The sequence below is a fragment of the Leguminivora glycinivorella genome, chromosome 5, assembly GCF_023078275.1.
Source record: "Leguminivora glycinivorella isolate SPB_JAAS2020 chromosome 5, LegGlyc_1.1, whole genome shotgun sequence".
Classification (NCBI taxonomy): domain Eukaryota; kingdom Metazoa; phylum Arthropoda; class Insecta; order Lepidoptera; family Tortricidae; genus Leguminivora; species Leguminivora glycinivorella.
The window spans coordinates 9,991,831-10,018,282 of record NC_062975.1 but is presented as its reverse complement, the minus strand read 5'-3'; the positions used below and the strand labels follow the sequence as shown (position 1 = coordinate 10,018,282).

The following is a 26,452-nucleotide window of genomic DNA, read 5'->3' as shown; positions in this document are numbered from 1 at the left end:
GCTCAAATCGAGTAAAAAATATAAAAATGACCTCCTCAATTGGTGGATACTCACAGCGCATCATCTTTGCTGTAGTTAGGTAGAACTTTTAATTATTAAGGCCCACTTGCACCAACCACTTACCTCAGGGTTAGTGGACTGTAACTGTCAAATTCCATACAAAATGGTGGGTGGGCGCAAGTGGCCCTTAATGATTTAGGTATCACATTAAATGTATGCTGAGGTTTTCGGACTATTACAATATGTTTAGAATTACCTTATATAATTTATGTTCATTTCTTCAGTTATAAATTAAATCGTAAACATTACCAAGAGGATAGTGGCAGGGTTATCATTTGAAGGGGGCATTTTATTAGGTATGAAAGTTTGTTAGGTAAATATAACACAATAAAGTTCATTAACGACGTAATTATATTATTATATGATTAATAACAGCTAAATTACATGTTTTGAAACTTATTAATTTAATAGGTTAGGTATAAAATATCAGTGATAAGTTGTCTCGTGAACTGTTGGGCCCGTTCGCTCCACCACAGCATTGAATCTGAAAATTAAAAGAAGTGTCAATAAAATTATGTCATTTACATAAGTATTCATATCATCTATTGCGTTCATGTTCATTAAATTTTATTTTGCCGTAAAAACATCACCCAGTTTTATCCCCGGCGTTGATGTTGAAAAAATGTTGTTTTCATGTAGATTTCTCGTCAAACAAAATTTTATAGGACAAAAAGAGGAGCTACAGTATAATAGTCTGATTTTATGTTTTGGCCAAACTAAAATCATATTACAAAGTCTAACGTATTTAGTGTGATGTGCGATAAGAAACATGCAAATAGTCAAGCGTTGCCCAACTGGTCTCATTTAGATTGTCTTAATACGTGTGAGAATGTTCGATGTGAAAAATCGTGACAGTGTGACGAGAGTACTTAAATGGTAGTTAGTACCTTGTTTGTGAATTGAGACATTCATTTTATGGCTACTTAAGAGGCCGACGTCCGGTCCAGTGACACCCTTATATGCGGGATTGTGTTTTCTACATAAATAAACTCACACCTGTATTCGAAAAAGGGGTGAGCAGAGCATATGAAACAGCTTAAGTTGTGTTTTCTAATAAATCAATTCATTTATTTTGTATTATTGTTGTTGTCGTAGTAATTCCCCCACTTTTTACTTGTCTCATAGTTTTATTTTTCTTATAAAAGCAAATTATATAAATACCAACCAGCAAAATGGTGGCCATGTTTTTTTGTCATGTTTATTAGTAAATAACGCAATCGATAACTATGTAAAATAAAAATGTGATAGTGAGCAAAAGTGAGAATATTAGAAAGATCAACAATTTTATAGTAAATAGTGATTTATACATAGGTAAATTGATTTAAGTACTCATTAGAAAACGCAATTTTAAAAACGAGCCTCATGAGGGTGCCATTGGACAGACGACGGAGTCTTAATAGCAAGATCTACAATACATAACAAATCAAAGTAATAGGTACATATTTCTCTGTAATAATACCTAATAAAGAGTTAATTTTAGGCTTATTTCATTGCCAAATTTTGAAATATTTAACCCATTAAAAAAAAATGTGAATTAGGTCAGACCAATTAAGGTTGACAGCGACAGCATAAAGTAGCGACTTATCTACTTATACATCAGTATAAGTAGATAGTCGCTACTTTATGCTAACATCAGTTAAGTAAATTAACCAGAAAAGAGTTTTCGTAAACGTACAAGTAGTAAAGCAACAGTTTATTACTAAATTATGACAACGTAAAATATATTAATGGGTTGTTGAAAAATGTACCCTATTAAAATTATGTCAACATTTTTAATTAGTCTGTAAAATTTTTAAATTAAGGCTGTTGCAAATATCATTAAAATAAAGAGTCCGTCGTCAGCGGAAATGTACTTAAGGACGTTCATTGCTATATTTACCTAGTTTAAAATTGCAGATATATTTTAAATCCCTGATTAACAAATGTTGTCGTAAATCAAAAGAAATGAGTTTCTTGCAAATACATAATAAACGCATAACGTTAACTGGATCAATAATTACAAGTAATAAATGAAATATTTACGAGCTCAGTAATGCAGAAATTATAAATAACAGTCATTACAAATAACTTTATGTTTCAATAATAACATCGTCAATGAGCCAAGGTGAAAAGTAATTGTGTTCCTTTATTTGGGCATTATTGTTTTATGTACACAGGTTACACAGGCACTTTGAAGCGAAGAGTAAGCTGTGACCAGACATATGAAAATTCATACAAAATCTTTATTTTATTTATTATTATTATTTAGAGTTTAATGTGTCGCACTGCTGGGCAAAAGCCTCCCCCCTCTTTTTCCACTCGTCCCTGTTTGGAGCAACATCTGGCCAATCTTTCAAAGAGGGGTCCAAGTAATCCCGCCATCGCCGACGTCGTCTGCCGGATCCCCGGTTTGACTCGTGGGGCTCCCACTCCGTGGTTATCTTGGCCCACAAGTCGTCCGGCATTCGACAGACATGGCCAGCCCGATGCTATTTTAGCTTAGCCGCTTTTCGAGCTACGTCTATCATTTGAGTTTAGTTTTAGAGCGCAGCGTGGTGTTCCGGATCTTTTACACCTAATATGCTGCGCTCCATAGCTCTTTGGAAAACCCCAAACATCTTACAACACATAATTATTATAACAGCTCAAGTTCAACCCTATAATTATTTTTTTATAAATATTCCAAAAGTACAGACAGAGACAGACAGAGACGACCGGTCTGGCTCAGTCGGTAGTGACCCTGCCTGCTGAGCCGCGGTCCCAGGTTCGAATCCCGGTAAGGGCATTTATTTGTGTGACGAGCACAGATATTTGTTCCTGAGTCATGGATGTTTTCTATGTATATAAGTATGTATTTATCTATTTAAGTATGTATATCGTCGCTTAGCACCCATAGTACAAGCTTTGCTTAGTTTGGGGCTAAGTTGATCTGTGTAAGGTGTCCCCTAAAAAAAAAAAAACAAAAAAAAAACATATAAATGCTGTTTGTAAACGTTGACACAACAGGATCAAGCCGTGGCGTTCCCATACTAAATAAAAAAATACTACGGCAGAACATGTGACTTTGAGTTTGCTTGAATGCTCCTTCTAGTATTTGAGGTGGTCTGTGATTTAATTATTATGTAAGTAAGTAAATAAAGCGAGTCGAATCAGTCAGGCTCCCAAACTTCCAAGTATCAAGGCCATTCGGCATCAATGACTGTTCAATTGTTCATGTCAATAACTGGGTTACGCTCGATGTTCTTTTATTTGCGCCCGATGGATTGTAAGTGGCCTGTGTAAGTAGGTATTTGTAAAGGTCGCGGGTTCAACTTTGTATCGGTACCTATTGTCTAGTAACTGATTTATTGACTGATGTTGTTTAGCAATTACATTGGAAAATATGTAACTATTTATAACTCAAGATACAGATATCTACATAATGCGGCAGAATAGTTAAATATGTTTTTATAACTTTTGATGTGATTTTAACTTTTCCCGTGTGGTGGCGGGTGAAATCACCACCCCCTTTCTTTCCATGGGTGTCGTAAAACTCGACTGTAGGATATAGGTTACATTAGGCGAGAGGCTGGCAACCTGCCATTGCAATGTCACAATGTCCTTTTTCTTTCAACCACGTAATTGCGAAGAGTGGCACTGAAATTTGAGTAGTTTCATGTGCTCTGCCTACCCCTTTTGTGGGATATAGCCGTGATTTTATGTATGCACATTTGATGTTTCATTCGTTTTCAGAACCATTGTTATTCGCCAGTCATTCATATAAATAAAGACCACAAAGAAAGACCCTTGTGCAGAAGAAGTTAAAAGTGTTAAAACCTTGTACAATCTATTACCTACATCCTTTTCAAAAATAACCTGTGTAGCTAATTAACCCCCGACGCAAAAACGACGGCATGTTATAAGTTTGACGTGTCTGTCTGTCTGTTTGTCTCTCTGTCTGTCAGTCTGTGTGTGTGTCTGTCTGTGGCATCGTAGCTCCCGAACGGATGAACGGATTGAGATTTTTTTTTGTCTGAAAGCTGAGTTAGTCGGGAGTGTTCTTAGCCATGTTTCATGAAAATCTGTCCACTATATGTCGCGGTCGGGGGTTTTTTCAAAATTTTAATTTTGTGGTTAGGTTATATCATATACATATTATTCGAATTCATGACAAATATTAGGGTACTAAATTTGTTTAAGACCATTATTACGCATTACCGGCATTACGAAACTCTCATGTTAAATCAACCTTATATTAATAAACCTTTTATATTTACAAGCGTCGAAATATTATATTACTAACTAGGAAAACGAAAGTGGTCCAAGAACTTTTCCCGGTGAATACTGTTGAGTAATCCGTAGGATTACATAAAGCTTGCTTTAGTAGTCCAAGGGCCGGATTCAGTATTAGTATGCGCAATGAAGCCTAGATCTAGATAACTGCTAATTACAATTACCTAAGGGTGCTAGCGCCAATATTAGTCATAAGGTTTGGCCATAAAAGAAGCCAAATTATAACAGTTAACACTATTATGCACTTAAACAAAATCACGAATTCGACCTGGTTTAAAATACATTGTTAGTCTTTGATCAAGCACGTGGACCTTTAGAATTAGCTATAAAATTTTAAGCACTTTAAATTATCAATTATCTTAGCTACTGTGGGAAAACATAGAACCACAGATTACAAACACCACTGAATTTAGTTTCAATGTGAGTGTGTTTAGTAAAACGTCCCACTTTGTCGGTTACCATTAAGGCGAGATTGACTTGTATCTTTATATGAATAAACTGACTGAAGCGGCTTTATAGCAATCGACAAAGTGGGACGTTTTCTCGTGCACACTCACAAATGTAGAACCTTAGAGGATAGTTTTACTATTGCAGTGTAGTTGGCGCGGCGTATCAGCAGCGGGTAATACCCCGAATTATACCTGATGTATGGAACATATAAAATAGTACATGAAAAGATAGGAACAACAAACACTTCCGAATTGAGTGACACACTGAACACTCTAATCGCAAAAGCAACGCGGCAAACACGATAGCAACGTCACCCGTTTTCTGCTACTGCAAGTATTGTCTGAATAGGAATAGGCGTTCACAAATCAAACATGATGTAAAGTAAAGAGGTTACCCATTGACGTCGTCGGCGGTGTAATGCACGGTGCGCACGTTGCCGTCCGGTTCCACCAGAGTATACATGCCCTTCACGACGTCGCCATCACGCGACTCGAACTGCGCCTTGTGGTCGCCGGTGTGCGGGTCCGACACAGAGTATGTGAAGTGGTACTTCGGAGGAGCCTGGAATATACATCAAATCTCATTATTGACTTAAACATCATAAAAAACGCGAATGGCACCTTCAAACCCGCCTTTGTTTATATTTCAAGTATAACAAATACATTAGGTACGTTCCGAAAATACAAAGGCAATCCAGCAAATTGACTGAGAAAAGCGGACTAGGCTATTGTTGGAGTACGTAGCGGAATAGGTGGGTATGATTAGTTTGGTTTTGTTTTGTCATATGCCATTGTAAGGCGCTAGCAAGTTGCCCAACGCACTTGGTGCACCAAACAAACCGTACTACCTAGATTATAATTGTAATACTTCGTTTTCAGGTCAATGCCCAACCGAGAAGGTGAATAAAAAGAGCGGTCCGGCCGACGCCACCCGCGTCTGGCTACGCACTCTTGCGACACTATAAAACATATAAAATTCCTTTTATTTAGCATTGGAGTGTTCCGTTTCACGGTCGCCTCTATTTATCGTTACGTGACTATCGTACCTTTCGTTAACCGCAGGCCATTATAAATAATTCCTAAAACGCAGCTAAATTAGCCGTATCCTACACGATATTTGCTACTCTGGCAGCCGAACGATTTGTTTGAAATCCAAGGTCAACAGTTCGATTTTTAATATTCAATATCCGGACTACGGCGAAACTACGCCCATTTTCGTCAGGTACCTAATACATAGTTATTTACTGCTTGTGAGAACAGCCGCAAATTGTTCGACTGTTTAGACAAGTAAGACATTTGCGTGGGTAATTACTTACTATAAAGATAATGCTTTCAATTCACACACTTTAATAATTGGGTACCTGTTCAATTGCTATGCCGGTAATTTTGATAACATTTTGATAAACTACGTTACATTTCAACTTTAATGTTGTGATATAATTTAAGTAGATGACGTTAGGTATTTGAAAAGGGATGAAGGGGTCAAGGTAACTACTTTAGTAGGTACTTCTTTTATAAAACTTACGTAGTTATTATATCCAGACGCGTAAGTTGCAAGAGGCTGGTATGCCCCATGAAGCTGAACGCCACCAGAGTACTCTTCATAAGCCTGGTTCTGTCCATGGTAGTAATCTTCAGAGTTGTATCCTGCGTCTTGGTACACATACTGCGCTTCGTTTTCATAGCTCGGCTCATAGATGGGAGCACTGACGTCTCCAGCATGTGAGGCAAGTCCGGAATGTGCAATATGTCCGTGTTGGTTGAGTTCGTCGTGGCGAACTACAGTTTGTGACGAGGTCGCATCCAATCCGATGTAACCTGCATGGCAGATGGCTATTGCCACGCTAAATAACACTACCTGAAATGAAGCAGGATTTTGTTAAATTATTATTTAATGTTCAGAAAACCTTTAAATCAGGCGGGAATGAAGACGTAGGAGAATATATTAATTTAGGTAGGCTCCTATCTCCGCAATGTATAACGGAGGACTCTAGCTTCCCTGAAGCCTCCGCCACACATAAAGCGTTTTGATAGCGTAGCGTTAGCAGAGCGTTAGCGGAGCGCAATGATAGCGGTGCGCCGGACGAACGCTGGCGTTCCGCTCGCAATCCACGCGCATTCCGCTCGCAATCCGCGCTCGTTAGTTCCCACCGGCGTCCGCTGGGCGCAACGCCAGCGTTCGTCCGGCGCACTGCTATCATTGCGCTCCGCTGACGCTCCGCTAACGCTCCGCTAACGCTCTGCCTACGCTCTCAAAACACGCATGTGTGGCCGAGCTTTAAATGTATGCCTTGCCTCTGGAGTCAGTTACTTAGCGTTATCTCGGAATTTTGGCACGGCTCATGAGATCCTGTCGTTCACTTCGGCAACTATTTCCAGGATTTTTTATATGAGATAGTTATTAGGTAAACGTAAAGACAGGTCGCCTAAGCTATCACTGCCGTCCAATGGACTCTCGAAACATCAGAAGGGATAGAGGTGCGTTGGCGGCCTTTAAGATGTTTTTTTTTTTTTTTATGGGATAGGAGGCAAACGAGCAGACAGGTCGCCTGATGGTAAGCGATCACCGCCGCCGCACATGGCGTTCCGCTCGCAATCCACGCGCATTCCGCTCGCAATCCGCGCTCGTTAGTTCCCACCGGCGTCCGCTGGGCGCAACGCCAGCGTTCGTCCGGCGCACTGCTATCATTGCGCTCCGCTGACGCTCCGCTAACGCTCTGCCTACGCTCTCAAAACACGCATGTGTGGCCGAGCTTTAAATGTATGCCTTGCCTCTGGAGTCAGTTACTTAGCGTTATCTCGGAATTTTGGCACGGCTCATGAGATCCTGTCGTTCACTTCGGCAACTATTTCCAGGATTTTTTATATGAGATATAGTTATTAGGTAAACGTAAAGACAGGTCGCCTAAGCTATCACTGCCGTCCAATGGACTCTCGAAACATCAGAAGGGATAGAGGTGCGTTGGCGGCCTTTAAGATATGTTTTTTTTTTTTTTTATGGGATAGGAGGCAAACGAGCAGACAGGTCGCCTGATGGTAAGCGATCACCGCCGCCCATGGACACCCGAAACACCAGAGGTGTTAGAGGTGCGTTGCCGGCCTTTAAGATGGGTGTACGCTCTTTTCTTGAAGATTTGAAGGTCGTATCGGTCCGGAAATACCGCAGGCGACAATTCATTCCACAGTTTAGCTGTGCGGGGCAGGAAGTTTCTGGAGAAACGCACAGTTGAGGACTGCCAGCCATCTAGATGATGACGATGGAAATGTTGTCGCGTAGGGCGATGGCGGAAAGAAGCGGTAGGAAGTGTACGCTCTTTTGGCGCAGATTCTACAACATAGAGTACACAAGAGTTTAAAGCTACTGCCATCTGACATTCCGACCCAGAGGGTAAACTAGGCCGCTTAGGAATAGGATAACGTACACAACACACACTGTTCACTTAAATATATGTAGCACTTCACTATCAGATACTCAAAATATTATATCACTTGTAACCTACTTTGAGACACATTCTGCTGAAGCGTTGATGTCTTGATTTGAGGTGTCAGCACAATAATGATACGGTGGATGAGTATGTTGGTTTTTATATTGGTATCTATTTGCAATAATATACTTAACAGCTTGTGACTAGAGCGTAAGTTATGGTAGAGTGCATCTGCTTGCAGGGGTAGGCAACCTAGGGCTTGTTTTACTTATTTTAATGAATATTCAGCACAGCACGTTCTAAATAAAACGCGTATTTTACAAATTGAACAAATGGCAAAACCTTACGCTGCAGATTTTTAAAGTAGAATAATGTAGTTTATTACCCAATAAGAATCTTATAGCCCTTACTGGGTACTAAGTACGTTTATGGTTAACGTTGTTGTTGGGATACCCCCATTTGCCAGAATTTCATTTGCCATAATTTTATTTGCCATCCTATTCAACAATCATAATATTGTTTCTCATAACAACTTATGCCATAATCATTGTTTAGTATATTAATCTAGTGCCAGAAACTTTGTTTCCCATAAAGTCAGTTTCCATAATGTCATTTGTCAGAATCATCGAAATCCGTAATTACCACATTCCATACCATCATTTGTCATACAAATTAGCGTCCAGAAAAGTCAATTTCCATAATGTGCTTTTGCAGAATCGAAAACTACTATAATAGGTACTAGAAGGACTAGAGAATGAAACTGCTATCAGAAAGTAGGTTAGGTTAGGTTAGAACTGTGACCCCCCGGAAAATGAAACTGCTATCAGAAAGTAGGTTAGGTTAGGTTAGAACTGTGAACCTCTGGAAAAGGAAACTGCTTGAAAAGTAGGTTAGGTTAGAACTGTGACCCCCCGGAAAATGAAAATACTATCAGACAGTAGGTTAGGTTAGGTTAGAACTGCGACCCCTGGAAAATGAAACTGCTATCAGAAAGTAGGTTAGGTTAGGTTAGAACTTTGACCCCCTGGAGAATGAAACTGCTGGAAAAGTAGGTTAGGTTAGGTTAGAACTGTGACCCCTGGAAAATGAAACTGCTATCAGAAAGTAGGTTAGGTTAGGTAATAATATGGGCAACAATTAATATGGCAATAATTGCTTATGGCGTTTGAATATTCTATGAAACCATATTATTGCACTTAATAATATGGCTAACAAATAGTATGGCATTGTATGATTATGGAAGGTAATATTCGGATAAACAACGAGTATGTCATATGATTTTTATGGTAAACAAATCATTCGGGCAAATGAAATTCAGGCAAGTTAGATTCGGGCAAATGAATATTATGTTAAATGACTGTCGGGCAAACAATAGACAACCGTTGTTGTTTTACCTAAGTACTTTTCATTCATTCACTTTCATGACAAAGTATAGGTATCAATTTGAAATTAACCTACCTACAATAAACAACAAGACACACAAACAATACATTCTTCATTTAACAATGACTTTATTTACAAGAGTGGCTCTGAAACTTGAGAAATATCATGTGCCCTGCCTACAGTGCCTACCCCGTTTGGCAATACAGGCGTGAGTTATGTATATGTTTTTATACGTATTATTAATAATTTTCTAATCTCAGTTCATTATAACGTAAAATCATAGACTATATACACCGTGTTTCCGGTATCACTCAAAACCTCAGACACACCAACTAATTTTTATTTTTTTAAACGTATCTAGAATGTTCATTTTTTAATCTGATGATTATTATTTTTTTAAATTGAATTTTTGATTTTCTGTGCAGCTCTACTCGGCTTTTAACTCTACACTCAATAAAATAATTGCTAGCTACCATCATAAACCTTCAAACTGTTTAATTGTGTACGTTACTGCAACGACATAAGGTTTACCAATAGACAGCTATGTCACTGTAAAGCATTTTAAACTGTGTCACAGTAAATTTCACATTGGACAGGTGACGCAGTAAACCTAACATTCAAAATGACAAGGTTGTATAATTAGGTACGAGTTCAATTTGTTATGACTTATGATAAACTTTAAAATGAAACTGACGTACAACGTCTATCTCGTAGCAGAAAAAATAATAGTCCAAGTAACCAGCCAGTATTAATACCCTTAAATACTGAAAAAGGTATACAACCTCTAACAATATGATATGCACAATGTTGTATTACGAATTTGTAGAATGGGCACATGAACAATAACTAATAATACAAATTAAAACAAAAAATATTGCCCCCATCAAGATATAGCTCAATCGATTCTACTCTCGATTCTGAACAAACAGTTTTCAGGTTTTTAGTGTTAAGTGAAACACGGTGTATATATTGATAGAATAAAAAAATTAATGTGAGTCAACCCCAGTTACTAAATTGCATATTCAGTATGAAAACTTTCAACTTAATTATAAATATCTGATTACAAAACTGTTGCTCAGGTATTCAATGTTTAGAACCTCTGCCTCATAAACACCTAGTCCTCGTATTTTCTGTTCTGTGGGTTGCCCTTGTTGTTTCGTCAGCCTCTTTCGTCATGAGGTGCTTCCTTTAAAACTAAATTGACGATTTTAATTAATAATAAATATAGTAATTAACAATTTATGTTATCATCATCATCCTCCGTGCGTTATCCCGGCATTTGCCACGGCTCATGGGAGCCTGGCATCCGCTTTGACAACTAATCCCAAGATTTGGCGTAGGCATTCGTTTTTACGAAAGCGACTGCCATCTGACCGTCCAACCCGAAGGGTAAACTAGACCTTATTGGAATTAGTCCGGTTTCTTCACTATGTTTTCCTTCACCGAAAAGCGACTGGAAAATATCAAATGACATTTCGCACATAAATTCCGAAAAACTCATTGGTGCGAGCCGGGGTTCGAACTCGCGACCCGGACCGAAAGTCGCACGTACTTACCGCTAGGCTACCAGCGCTTCAACAATTTATATTATATAGAGGTATTTAATGACTTAAAACCTAAGAGCGTACGTAAAAAACTTACGTGGACCATACGTTTATCATTTACGGTTCCATAATATTTATTTCCTAATAAATATAAACTGTCTCTCGATTTAGCAAATGTGAGGCTTTTAAGTGTCCATTTTCTGCAGGAATATAGTGTATGATAGGACAATAGCCTAACATAGGTACAATCATCCGCTTGGAATTTATATCAAATACCAATGAAACGCGAATCCGGAGCAATGTGACACAAATGCATTGAAATTGTAGGGAATAAGGACCGCGGCACGAATATCGCCGCACGATTCTCAAAGGGCCTACTGCGAATACAGAAGTCATCAAATTACGGGCATCTTTCTCTTTTACTCCACTTAAGATGTATTTAGAGTGACAGGGAAAGATGCCAGTCATTAAATCTCGCTCGCCACTACACGGCGTCTACGCAGACTTCATATTTGTATTTTAACCCGTCAAGCTTAATAAAATTAAAGTTGAGAAATATTAATCAATATCGATTAATGTATATTATTTACTCTGAGTTATAAATGCCGCCGGTTACCAATTGCGATTACAATCATTTAAATATGGCCGACTGACTGTCTGTCTGACCCACACTCGGTTATAGTAACTTATAGGTTGCAAGTTTATAGATAAGTGATGAAATGGTGCTTTTCACTCGAGTTAAATACTTTTTTTTTTATTACTACTGGAATAAGTGAAGCTTTGAAAAATTCAGTTTTGGTTTTTAATAAGTAACATCCTCCTTTTTAGACGTTTGTTAAAATATGACACTATTAAATCCAAATCCCACAGTCAACTTCTATGACTATTACGACATCCACGGGAGGAAAAGGGGTGCTGGTATCCTTAGCTCATCACAACACGGGGATCTCAGCCCGTCACCACACGGATAAAATAAACCTAAACTAGATGAATACACAAGTTCCTTCTACTCTATGTTGTGGTTACACACAGAGATAATATTGCTTCCACGGTAGCTTCTCATCCAATTTCACTTTCGCGCTCAAGTTGTGCGGTAGAAAAGTGAAAATAGCGGTCAGGCGGTCAGCGTCTTCGCTCTCGATGCTAACCAAGGTCACCCAAGTGTAACGGCCCAGCCACGACATTGGTCTAAGCGCGTCAGCGGTGAGCGGCAGCCAAACATGCGAATGAAAAGTCCCATCGCTGTGTCTCGCTCCAATGTATGGCCGCCGCTCACCGCTGTCGCGCTTAGACCAATGTCGTGGCTGAGCCGTAAGGCCTGAGTGGACGCTCGGAGCGGAGCGTGTGACGGGGCGTGCAGCGGTGCGGGCGAGTGTGCATTCAATATTCAATCTATGCAGCGTTGACTCAGGACACTTGTATGACCTTCAATTGTTTGACATGCACCCCCCCGCCCCCCCCCCCCCCTCCCCCCCCCGCTGCACGCCCAATATGAGCGTGCACTCAGGACTTACACTAATACGATGACGCGATAACGAAGCTTTGTTGTTGATAAGCCGGCTTAGCATTATTAAAGGAGGACTTATACACGGTGTAACATGAGGAAACCGAATAATTTTAACAGCGTATTCCTCATCATAATAGAAGAGTAAAATGTCATATAAACGTTTCTGGATTTCGCCTTATAAGCATTAAAAAAATAAAATTACTTATTGTTTCTCAAAACAAAACGATTTGATGTTTTGATGGCGATGATGACGTCATCGGACATAATCTAACTATCCTCGTTGATAGGTATCAAAAAGTAACTTGTTGAAAAAAAGTATTTTTTTATAAAATAAATTGTACTTTTTTATTTTAAGTGCCAGTTTTACGAATAACATTTACCTACTATATAAAAATTTATCCAAAAAAAAAAACGAAAAAAAAAATACACAAAAATTTGTTTTTTGCTAAATTTGCCTGAAGTCATACAATATTAAATTTTATCTTTAATTTGCCCTCAGAAAAGCCTAGTTAAAATCTTTAGGTTTCCTTATGTTACACCGTGTAATAACTTCATATGTATCTGATAATCATGACCCTATATGCAATGCGGTGCTGAGTATGCAGTTCATTTGTGCACGGTAGGAAAGTGAAAATACCGGTCAGGCGGTCAGCGTCTGATCGCTCTTGATGCTATCTGCTCAAGGTCGATGCCTAATGCGATTGATGCGATAAAGATTTGTTGTTATTTATTGGTAATCTGGCTTAGTTTTGCTAAAGGAGAGCTTATGTTAGTTCATATTTAACTATAATCTGGGTCGTACCGACCTGCAGCGCTGTGCACAGCATACACTGCAGTGTATGGTCATAATTTTGTATGGTAGGAAAGTGAAAATACCGGTCAGGCGGTCAGCGTCTGTTTACTCTCGATGTTATCTGTTCAAGGTCGCTGCGTAATGCGATTGATGCGATAACCAATAACAAAGTTTTGTTTTTGTTTATTGGTAAGCAGGCTTAGTTTTGCTAAAGGAGAGCTTATTATACTTATCATATCCATATAGTCATGACCAAATCTGCAGCGCTGTGTCACAGAAGAGAATATTATTTTCATTACAAGAGTGTAAATAAAACTAAAAAGTTATTTAATGTTATATCAATTTCGTGTTTTATTCGTAATTTCTTAAAAAACTTAAAAAATTACTTAAAAAACAGTATAATAAGGAATAGAAACACTAACTACCTACTCTAAGAAGTATACTCGTAAGAAATCCAATTTTTGTTCTGAAACAAATAAGTCAACGAAGACGAGGGCATCAGGATTGATAGATCGTGGATGGAAGTAGGTTATTTATAATTATAACAGCGAAGTCACAGTAGTTAGAGATCCATTTTGTTTTAAAAAAGGATTCATACTCATACTCATACTCATATATTTATTCAAGAAACAATACAGGTATTGTGTTTGAAACCTTAAAACTAAATATGATGGTACGATAAAAATGCTAAATCTAGATACCTACTAAGTATACATTATAAAAAATTTCGTCTACGGTGTATATAAATATTAACGTATGCTTTCCCCAACGAAAACAATGTGTTAGAATGCATTATCTTGCATTGTTTTCCTACAGCTGAACAAATGCGAATGTAAAAATAGATTCCAGTGTCTGTCTACGCGAAATAAGTATGTATTCGGTGTTTACTTACATGACTTACATCTTAGGCACACAGTACACTGAATCCCATTCCCCTTGTTTTGAAGTTTGTGCGGGATGTTGATATGAAACTTATATCTGCTCTTATAGTGTTAATTGTCTTAAGAGTAAATACCGGCTGAGCTCTTTCTAAGACCTGAGAATTTGAGCTCAATATCTTCGTCACGTAGACGGGGGCGACCCTTATTAAACTGCACACTGCACTCAACAAGGCGTTTGTATAAGGCCGTTTTCACATTATCCGATCCGATATCGGATGTCGGAAGGATTTCAATAGAAAACATCCAAGATGGCGCCTGTAATGTATGGGATATCGGTCCGACATCCGATATCGGATCGGATAATGTGAAAACGCACTAAGGAGCATTTTCGACAGTTTCAAGCGCTTTTTGAAGTAGGTAAGTAAAAGCAAAATATCAAAAAGCAAATCGTGATGACACAGGTTAATATTCATCTAGGGCTAAAATCTAGACAGGAATGTTATGGAAAAATTACCACTATTCTTGGGAATGACACGACATGCGAATCAGATGCAATGTGCCATGCACCTTACTGTACCTACTCGTAATGACTCCGCGGTGCCATTTCGCAACCTAACCTTTGTCGGCTGTACCTTTCAAGACAATCGTGGCAATTTGTATCATTACCACTTCTACTCATATTGTGATTTGTGTGTAAGCTTGCGATTGGTAGTCGTTAGTCGTGATTGCATTTAAATTGGCTTTATTGTATGGGTTAAAGGAAAAGGAAATGTCAGAAAAATGTGCCTTATTTTGTCAAGATAGATGTCCTTGCCGTCATGGACATAGCAAAAATTATAGACGGAAGGTTTAAGCAGAATCTATATAACCTCTATCGTTTTCCTGTAGCACAGTATAATAAAGAGTACTATCGTGTGCCTGTAGGTATACTAGGGTTCATGGGAATAAAGCATAATAACACATGTTTAATAGAAGACCCAGTTATAACTACTCATCGTGATCTTCAACCAGAACTGTGGTACCGATTTTTCTCTCCAACTTTGGGTGTTAATTTTCGGTGAGTACCTAATTGGATATCAGTCATACATTGTCGTAATAGAACGTGGTGTCATGACGTTACATATCCTCATCTAGGGTTTCGTACAATCTATGCTTGCCGTAATATCTTCTATTTACTAAAGACTATTGATACAGTTTTGAAACGCTCCTACGTAAGTTCATTCATAAACCCACTAAGAGATAAGTTAACTGGGCTCGTAATAGAGATTTTTCTAGGCCGTTGAGCATGTATAGTAGCACCGTTTATTTCGCAAGTTCCCATATAATCTGTGTAATTATCTCGCCGAAACTGCACAGTGGAGCACGCAACCGTCCTACGTGAAGACAAATTGTTCTAATACCTGGCTCACCGTTCAAGGTTAATGATTAATTATTCCCGCCCGCTTTATAATATAATATCTTGAGAAAGAATGACAGGCAATTTTTTACGAACAAAGCCAATTGAAATTATAATTGGTCGGTATTTTAATTTTATTTTTAGATAAGTTTATCTAATCGTGTAAACAATTTACACATTATTTTGAATCTAAAAATAAATATACTTACCTATTCATGTTCTTGCTTTAATATAACAATAATAGCTTGTATTATCATTGAAATTCAATTGCTGACATTAACAGCCTAGAAGCATGTGCAAGATAATATCGCAATTAGTTACTGCACACTTTCGAAACCGGGCTCTACGCGGCGCTACGACATTTTCGCTACATACGGGGAAACCCATGTAATCGGCTACGCTTCTACGAGCGGTGTACCCGACAGTCGGGTTCTTGGTAGCGAAAGTGTTAAGTAGCACCAGAAAATTTAATGTGGACTCCTTTTATTATCAGTTCTTATCCTGTGTTAACTCTAAGCCTTATCGTGACGGCATTTAGTCATTGGTACCGCAAGTTTACAAAACGGATTTTTTGAAAAATCGTAACTAGTGAGACTTCAAAATGAACCTGTAATCACGGTTTATATCCCGGTCAATAGTTATAAGTCTTATGAAACTAACCGTGAATCATTTAAAACTCTTAACCTGTACAAGAGTCAGATACTTTGATGGTTAAATCATACAACAGAATACTGTTCAGCAGCTGAGTATTTATTTACAGTTGAGTATAAAATCACATTTCATCATCATAATGCACACATAAATATCACAATCATCAGTCATCCATCACGCGTTAAAGCTAAGTCGTCTAGTAGTGGAGTCCATGATGGCCGTGTCCGAGGGGGGCGAGGGCGATGTGCGCGAGGGGGGCAGCGTGGACGAGGGGGGCGTGGACCACGGGCGCGGGGTGGTGGCCGGGGGTCTTGTGGACGACCGCGTTGAAACTGGGGACAAACAGATTCATAAATATAGGGCATACAAAAATTCGAAAAGTACTACCGAAGCACAAGAAACCTAGGTACTCGGACGACAATAGGTACATATACCTGCTATAAAAATACTTATTGGTATTTCAATCCCGACCTATCGAATATTGACACAGACAGGGGATCACTAAATACTCATTAAATAATCCCATCCCATCAGTGATCGCATAAAATGTCGCATAAAATGGTTATGAAGTGTTTCAAAGTATGCTCTAAAGGGTGAGTACGGATGATCGAGTAGAAAGCTGTATTATACAGACAGAAGGATCAGAAATATCAGAATATAGTCTCGAAGCAGTGGACAAATGTTAATCTTGACTCCTCGATTGTCAGGCGATGTATTAGATGCCTTTAGGTATTCGGACGACGGATCATAAATTAGGAACGTTAGATCTTTTCAGAGACATGTCGGCATGATAGGAGGAATCAGTACTTATCTGTACGATCTAAAACACACCGATCCTTCTAACGAAATCAAAAGTCTAACCAAGAGTTGTTCTTACCCATGGTGGTCATCAGCGGTGTACTCGACCTTGCGGACGGAGCCATCAGGCTCAACCAGAGAGTAGCTGCCGTGCACGGCGCCACCGTCGCGGGACTCGTGCTGGGACTTGTGGTCGCCGGTGTGCGGGTCAGCCACGGAGTACGCGTAGTCGTATTTGGGGTGGGACTGAAAATAAATGGAAGCTATTAGAATACATTAGGTACAGGATGTTGTAGGAAGACCAACAGCAGTTGGATTTGGTTTAGCGTGTTGTAGCATTCAGGAAATCGGGATTACCAGTAAAGACTAAAGTATTTGGAGTCCAGAACTGCAGAAGATTCTTAGTCAAATCCCGTAATTAGCTACCGGGCAATAACATGTCCAGTTGTAGTGTGTACCTTTGAGTAAATTAATTCACATTAAAAGATAAAACAATACCTTGCATATTTCGTTTGAGGATCAATTTCCATTAAGATTAACAAATGGTCAGAAATTATTTAGAGGCAATAAAAATAAATTCTGATTAAACACCAGAAAATGGCGCCACTGCTTTTTCTAAAAACTTACGTGCTCAACGTGGATGGGGGCAGCGTGCACAATGGGGGCAGCATGGACAACGGGGGCGTGGTGGATGAGGGGGGCATGCACTAAGGGGGCATGGTGGATGGGGGCGTAGTGCGCGTAGTGCGCAGGCGCGTCGTGGCGCACGATGCTCTGCGAGGAGGTGGCCGCGTGGTGCAGCGGCAGCAGACCGGCGTTGGCAGCGGCCAACACGGCGCTAAGGGCGACCACCTGGAAACAAAAGACTGTTGCTTTCCCTGCTAGATTCCTTAAATTAAAAACCTGTGGAGCCCATGAGATCCAATGAGCAAGTGGACTGAATTTTGGTACTTCATTTTATGGAACCAGAAGAATGTTAACTGCTGTGTCTGCTTTTATAATTATAAGTTATCTCTTTTAAATGAAACATTATGGATCGCATCAGATGGTGTAGGTAGATTGATTGCAAGTCTTTAATTTATGGAACTAGAAGAATTTCAATTGTTGTGACTGTTGCTGTTGGACATTGGGTCCCATCAGATAGGGAACCAATGAACTATTGACCTGGTAGATCTTTTATTTAAGCTCAGAAAACGGTTGTTAGTAAACACATGTTCCATTGTGTTTAGTTAAGTTAAAGGGAGCAGGTTAACTGAGGTACCTATTGTTATATTAGATTCCTTTAAATGAAAACCGGCATAGTCTTTCAGGTAGGCAATCAATTGAATTCCACTGAGCAGGTACTTACATTTGAGACCAAACCTTTAATTTATATTCATAAAGTGTTCAGTTATTTATAAAAAAACAGATATTTTATTGGAAAAAAGCCTTAGATATCTGTTTCATATTTGTCTATAATTTCCTGAACACTCGGTTAGAGAAAATGTTTCAGTTTGATTTCCCAGCTGTCCTTAGATTTTTTATTGCTGAATATGATTACCCTACTATTTTTAATTCTCTAAGGATTTGTATTTCAAAATAACGTCACACAAAACCGACTTACTTTGGTGAACATTGTGCACTTAATCAGAGCAGGTGACTGATACTATTATCGACTCGGACTATGTCTTTTATATGAAAAGCAAAACGGAGCCGTTGTCCTAGGGAGTGGGGCGGGCGGTCACTTCAGTTCCGTAACTTTGACACCGCGAGGTCGCGCATACCTTCGATAATTCACCGCCCTCCCGCCGCTGCGCCCTCAGGGTACTTAGCCAAATGCACAAACGCTGCATAATATCGTTATCGCAGCTATCTATCCCTATTGCTCTTCTGTATATAGCGTCAACTATTGACATTTCGGCTAGGCCGTCAGGCCACATTATAGCTACGAGTCGTTGTAGATGTTGCGTGAGTAATGCCAATGATTGATCCAGATTCGAACAACATCAGGCCCTTTGTGAGAGTGACACATTTTGACTTTATCGTTAAGTGCATCGAGGACGTGATTTTTAAGGTGTCAGTTTTGTGATATTGTGACAGTTTGTAGGTATATCAGCGATTAGTCTGCGAAATGTTAGTAGGGTGTAGAAATTGAATAAGTGCCTCTCTAAACATACTTAATAATAAAAGTGTAATGAACCTAAATGGTTATGGGCATATTTTATAAGATTAGAAAAAATATCACATTAACGAAAAACCGCTTGCGACGTGTTAGGATTAACGGGTTAAATTAACTCTTATTACGTAAATATAAATGTAACTTTTGCAAAAATATTTTTAAGATAGAGAGTACAGACCTATCACTTCGCGTACGCTTAAAGACTGCTGAAGTGTGCAAAAGAGAAGCTTTCACGTATATGATCATCCTATGAGTGCAAAAGAGGCAGACTACAAATGAAAAAACGTGACCATTTTTGATGACAGGCAGCGGCCACTAGCGGCCTACTCAATTTAAGTTAACGGATTAATCCTGTGGGTCTAGTGAAAAAGGGTATAACTCAAATTGACTCGGTGAAAAAGGGCACAAGTCCCACCCCGGACTTGTGACCTTTTTCACCGAGTCAATTTGAGTTATACCCTTTTTCACTAGACCCACAGTATCGTACTTTTCAGTACAAAAAGTTGTATTTAGAGGATACAGTAAGTGATTTCCGTTTGGATTAAACAGTTAGGAAAGTAAATTATTTACGTTATCATACATAATTTCTGAATTTAATATTCCTAATGACACTTGACATTACTCCAGTTTTGGTCTCACTTTTGATATTCGACAGTTGTTCTTTTGTCATCCTAATTCTATGATAGAGAGTAAAACAACAAAGTTTTTGAAAATTCGTTCTGTTTCTTAGCAACATAACAACATAGTAACACTCGTCATGGTTTTCAGCTTACACTGCTAAGGGCCACTTGCACCACCCGCTTAACTCAAAGTTAGTGGGATAACTGTCAAATTCCATCCGTTAACCTCGGGTTAACCCTCCATTTTTGGTAGTGCAAGAGACTCTAAATGGTAGAAATGGTAGAGGATGAGAGGAAATCCCGCAACCACTCCGGCTGTAGAAATAGCACCCTATCGAGGTTTACTTGTTCTACTTTAGAACATACAACGCGATGCCCCCGTAATTACAGGTGACCATAAGCTACCGTGACTGCCTACCATCAGGCCACTACGATTCGCAATTCTACTAGGTACAACTGTTTTCTTTTTGGCGCCAATAAGAAGTTTCGCCTACAACCAAATTGTGTGTAGGGTTTAAACAGAGTGATAACTTAACCTATTATCATTCGTACAGTCGACCAATTGGAACCCTAGGCCACTGTAGAACTATGTCACAGTGACGTTATAAATCAGATTGTAAGAAATCTCTTAATTCTTGTCATTTTGACATGGTTGTATAATGTATAGTAGCCTAGGGTTCCAATTGGTTGCCTGTACATTCGTTAAACAAAATAAATAGCGTACTAAACTTCTCATTCTAAACGGCTATTAGATCTGCCACAAAGTAACCTCTATCTATTTCATTTCACAGCCCAACCACGCATTTCAAAGCCAAGTATATTAAATTTTATTGAGCATTGTTGTAATTCGCTATTGCAATGTTATTCAACTAAAAATATACATACTTAGTACAATAATTGGGTGACAATTAAATCCAATTATGGCTCATTAAGTGTCTCATGAAGGCGAAACGCTACTCAATTTGGATATTCAATGAGAGCACATTCGAAGCACAAACACCAACAATAAAATTATTAAAATGTCCTTATAATTAAACGAGAATCACTGAACTGAGGTTACCTTACACATTAACCCACTACTTAACCTTCTGATACTTTATTGTTACCAAAAAAAGGTGTATTTTAGTTACCACGTTGTTCATTAAATATCTACGATGAAGCCTGATATAATTCATTCAGTGCCTGTTATTTAAATTACAAACTCGTTAAAAAAATCTAGAAAACGTTTATATGTTAATATAACTTGTTTAGGGAATTTGAAATAAATAAGTAAGAAAGTACTTGTGGAGGTTGCCGAGACTAAAAACTTGTTCTAGCCAGTTATTATCTTTAGGAAAACGCGCATATAACTTGTTTAGGGAATTTGAAATAAATAAGTAAGAAAGTACTTGTGGAGGTTGCCGAGACTAAAAACTTGTTCTAGCCAGTTATTATCTTTAGGAAAACGCGCATTATGAGTTTTAGAGGTTCTTCGAGAAAAGCTCGATTTCCCAGTATTTTATGTACCTAATTTTAATTTTTTTATGATTTTCTTCACATCTAAAAGCACGTTCCGATTTAAACTGCAGCGTCGTTAATTCTGTAGCCGGTTCTATCAACTTCATTGAAAACTGAACGATTGTATGAACGACATAATCATGACAGTAATGCGGCGAACGTCACTCAGTTCATCAAGGAAATTGACAAATACAGTGGCAGGAAAAACGACGCCGCAACAATCCATACTAATATTATAAATGGGAAAGTGTGTGTCTGTTTGTTTGTCCGTCTTTCACGGAAGAACGAACCGATCTATTGACGTGATTTTTTTAAGTAGAGATAGTAGAAGGGATGGAAAGTAACATCGGCTACTTTTTGTCTCTTTCTAACCCCTCACTTCCCTAAAATGGGTGGAAATTTGTATGGAGTATTCCTCAATTTTCGAATTTAACGCGAGCGAAGCCACGGGCAAAAACTAGTAGTACCTATAATTGGCAACGTGCGTGAAGGAGTAGCGCTGATTGTCCCAATACACGTAATCTTATGGAATGTCAAACATTAATGCTTGCGGCGGCAGTTATGGCCGTTTATTCGGCTCCATCCATAATATTTAACATAGAAAAGCGCATAAAACGAGAGCTGCAACAGTCGTGCTTCTAGCCAAACGACAAACGTTGGTGCTTCGTAGCGGAAGATACCTACACTGTTGGCTCAGTTGCGGCAATACGGATCGTCAACGATTGCACTCTTACGCCGTGGCTTGCGTGGGCGACGGTCGCACGATGGTCGCGCGACGACGATGCGACGCATACGAAATCAAACCTTATCGATATGGAAGTAGACGATGCGATGGCGACGGTCGCGCGACCGTCGCCCACGCAAGACACGGCGTTAGCTAGAAAGCCTGAATTCTGAACATCACTCATTATATTACTATCACATTGCTCCGTGTATGTGACTTTCCATTATAGAAGGGTCCTTATATTTCATGAGCAATATGGACGTTTTATCGCAATTTATGTTGGTCTTTCTGATAGCAAAGTGGACAGTGCACATGTGTGTAAAGTTTATTCAGAAAATAAATAACATCATAATGATTCCACACGAATCACCTGTGAGCATTAATAAACAAGTACCTAAGCGTTTTCGATTAATGCAAACTTATAACACCAATTTATTTAATAGCTATAATTTTCATCGATGTTTTTTTTTAGTAATACCAGCAGCTTATAACAAAACATAATATCGTAATAACCTGCATAATTAATAAAACCTCTGCCCTTGTTATGATCTATTTATGAAAGAGATAATAATAGCATTACAATATGTTATTGCGACAAGGTTGTATCGAATGAACTGCGTCTAATGGCGGCTCCACACGCTACACAAACAACGCCAAACAGCCAATACTAAACAACAAACACGAATGTATCGATAGGTATTGGATTGTTTAGTTTGGTTTGCCCGTGATCGGCATCGGTGTTTTACACAAATCAGAGGGATGTTCGACAAAGTGACACGTTCGCCAAGCTTGGGAATGCGGTGTGTTTGGTGTTTGTCACAAACACCAAGCATGTGGAGTTGGCATAATGTAAACCGCATGCGGTCAGCGGCGCAGGCGTCTATTCGGTAGGTATTCCGTTTCCTAACCGATGCTTGTAATATGATCTCAAACAGGGAGGTGATATCATAAATTTGGTGTTGTAAGATAGCTGTTTATTTTAATCGCCCATAAAAATCATTGTTTATAATTTTGACTGGAAATTCGCTACTGGTGATAAAAAGTGCCTACTAGTAGCGGCTTATACTTTTAATGCACGTAATCATTTCATGCGAGTAGCCTCAGTAGAATGATTAAGTTAAAAATCAATCAAACTTTTACGACATTTTTAAAAACTTTCAGAAAGACCGTATACTTTTTAATTAACATTTCATGCAAGGTAGCCATAATAAATTGATTATAAAAATTAATTACTCATTTACGACATTCCTGCATACATCAGAAAGGCCAGTATAATGCTGCACGATCGTCGTGTACAACTTGTTTGATTGTTTCAAATCAGATTTTGTAATTATTGAACCCATTCTTCCGCCCACTACACCGCAAAGGTCCGGCATAAAGGGTCTTTCGGATTGCAATCACTTCAATTAAAAATACACGGTTCGCGGTTGTCTCTTTCTTAAACTTATGCATTCGATAAGGATACCTATAAACGATGCTATTGTTTTATATGTTGATTAATCCGGGCTATGTGGTCGTGAGTATAGCCGTACCACGTCCCGTAGCCGAATGGTATTTCTGCGACGCGAAACGCCGAAATGCCGCAGAAGTGTAGTCTGGCTCTGTCGCACCAATACGCAAGAGCGATAGAGATAAATAGCTACGAAAGAGATATTATTGTGAGCGTTTTGTGCATTCGGCTACGCACACAGGGCACATAATGTCGATATCGTAGCTAGCTATCTTTATCGCTCTTGCGTATTGGCGAGACAAAGACTGCATTTCGATCGGCGTCCAAGTACTCGTGGCGTCAACGATTGTGATATATTACTAGCTGTCGCCGAGCTAATATAAGGAAGAAAATGGACGAATTAAAAGTGCATGTAAGGCATTGCTTACTATATGAATTTCAGTCTGGCCATTCAGCCGCCGAAGCAGTGCGTAATATATGTCAGCGTGTTGCTCCTGAAGTTGTGTCTGAGGCCACAGGCGAAACGATGGTTCCAGCGGTTTCGTAGTGGCGACTTTTCATTATCAGATCAACCTAAGTCTGGTCGACCGGTGAAGATTGATGTAGCCAAATTAAAAACCTTAATTGAAGGAGATCCGAGGCTAACGAGTCGTACTCTTGCTACCGAGTTAGGCTGCTCTCATGTCACCATAGAAACACATTTACACGAGTTGGGAAAAAACTACAAATACAGTGTTTGGATACCGCACGAACTTGATAGAGATCAACTAAACCGCCGTGCCGATATCTGCATACAACTTCTGTCTTTTCGCCGCACATTCAACTGGTTGGACCATCTTATCACTGGAGATGAAAAATGGGTCTTATATATAAATCACACACGCAAACGTCAGTGGCTAGCTCCAAACGAAAAAGGAATAGAGGCACCAAAAACAGAGCCTCACCCGAAAAAAGTTATGCTGTCCGTTTGGTGGGATATTCATGGTATTATTCACTGGGAACTCCTACCAAGTGGAATGACTGTTACCGCATCAGTATACTGTAATCAGCTTGAAAATTTAAACCAAAAAATCTGTCAGAATCGTCCAGAGCATGCTAAAGTTTTTTTCTTACACGACAATGCTCGCCCACACATTGCAAAAGTGACTCGGCTAAAGCTATTGGAGCTAGGTTGGAAAGTGAAACCTCATCCACCGTACTCTCCAGACTTGGCACCTACGGATTTCGCATTGTTCAGATCGCTAAGCAATGCCTTGAATGAAAAAAAGTTCGATGATCAAGCCCATCTACGACAGTACATAGCTGAGTTTTTTGAATCTAAACCTAAGAACTTCTTCGCCGATGCTATTCATTCTTTACCAGAACGATGGAGACAAGTAGTAGATAACGAAGGCCGTTATATTTTTGATAAATGATTAAAATAATAAATTAAATAAAAATTACAATATTGGTTATGATTCGCTCATTACTTTCTTACCAACCCAATATTTTCTGCTTCGGCTAGGCTGGCTGAGCGATCACGGATGTGGGATAAATAAAGATAACTATTTTCATACACGGAAAGGTTTTGTTATTTTCAAGGTGGTCAGTAACTTATTGAAAGATACAATGAGTTCAGAGGTTACTCACCCGCACATAATTGACCGTGACATCGAGCCATTCATTTCTCGCGGGTCTTTGTTGACGGCTCGTATTTTAGATAATCTCATTACGTACCAGGATTTGAATTCGATTTGGGTTCGTGATTGATTTACTACCTGAGTACGTACGTCAATATCAGGTGGGTACGTGATCTAATTCTGATAATCAGTACTCATGTCCGTGTTTTTTAATCAGTCATTTAAATAAAGAGGAAATTGTTATGTTTATTTGAATAGAAACTATTCAAATAAACATACTTACTTACTAAAAGCTGAATCAAATACACAAAAGAAAAAACGAAGAAGTTATGCGGCTAACGCCATTACTTCTAGACCGCCCGACCGCCTTGGTACCCGTCACAAATTTTCTTGTGTAGGTTATCTCTAGAGGCTATTAGGACTTTGATAAACCATAAGGGTGAGCAATGTGTGCTTATTGCATCTCCTATTATATTATTATAGCTAAATAAGTATTGACACTTTGATCTATCAAACGTTCACAGTTAGTTATACATACATAAATTACATAATTATATTTACGTAAACACCGTTTATTATTGTACCTAACTCACCAAACTTACTAAAACGAGCAGTGCCTTTGGTAGGCGTACAACGTAAAGTTTCAGATAAGCAAGTTCACAGTTACCTTATCATTAATCTAGTCGTGGGAAACTTAATTGCTATCTATACTTACTTTGCATAGCTATATTATTATGGTTATATTGCAATTTGCTAAAGGTTATTCGTTTAACTGAACACTGAGCACTTGAATATTAATCCTGGGCGTAAAATGATTGGTAAGAAATTAGTTCTATGTAAAAAAAATAACACCATGTAATGTAGATCTTTTTTTAACTTTGTTGTATTTGTATCCAAAAAACAAAAGGTTCAAAGTATTGTAGATACTACTTGGAGAAAAGTAAAACTATAATGCATAAGTACTTTAAGTACAGGCAAATTCTAGTAATACGGTGTAACTGTGTTTTTACAAAATGCAACAAAATTTAACACTCTTCTTAGATTACTTGCTCACATCTACAACGTGTTTCCGGTATCACTCAAAACCCCAGACACCCCAACTGATTTTAATTTTTTTTTAACCTAATTAGAGTATTCATCTTTTAATCTGATGTTTATTTTTTTTTAAATTGAATTTTTAATTTTATGTACAGCTCTACTCGACTTTTAACTCTACACTCAATAAAATAATTACTAACTACCATCA

General features: G+C 38.7%; 1 protein-coding gene across 1 annotated transcript; it reads right to left on the bottom strand.

The window, feature by feature from the left end:
- Positions 1–392: 392 nt before the first annotated feature.
- Positions 393–18,794, bottom strand: LOC125226498 (histidine-rich protein PFHRP-II-like). The gene is made up of 7 exons (XM_048130481.1): positions 18,742–18,794; positions 17,766–17,990; positions 17,218–17,384; positions 16,540–16,672; positions 6,286–6,618; positions 5,156–5,322; positions 393–544 (listed from the first exon to the last, which is right to left on the bottom strand). The coding sequence occupies exons 1-7, from the start codon at positions 18,751–18,753 to the stop codon at positions 487–489; spliced, it is 1,095 nt and encodes a 364-aa protein (XP_047986438.1). The 5' UTR covers positions 18,754–18,794; the 3' UTR covers positions 393–486.
- Between the last annotated feature and the right edge of the window lie 7,658 nt (positions 18,795–26,452).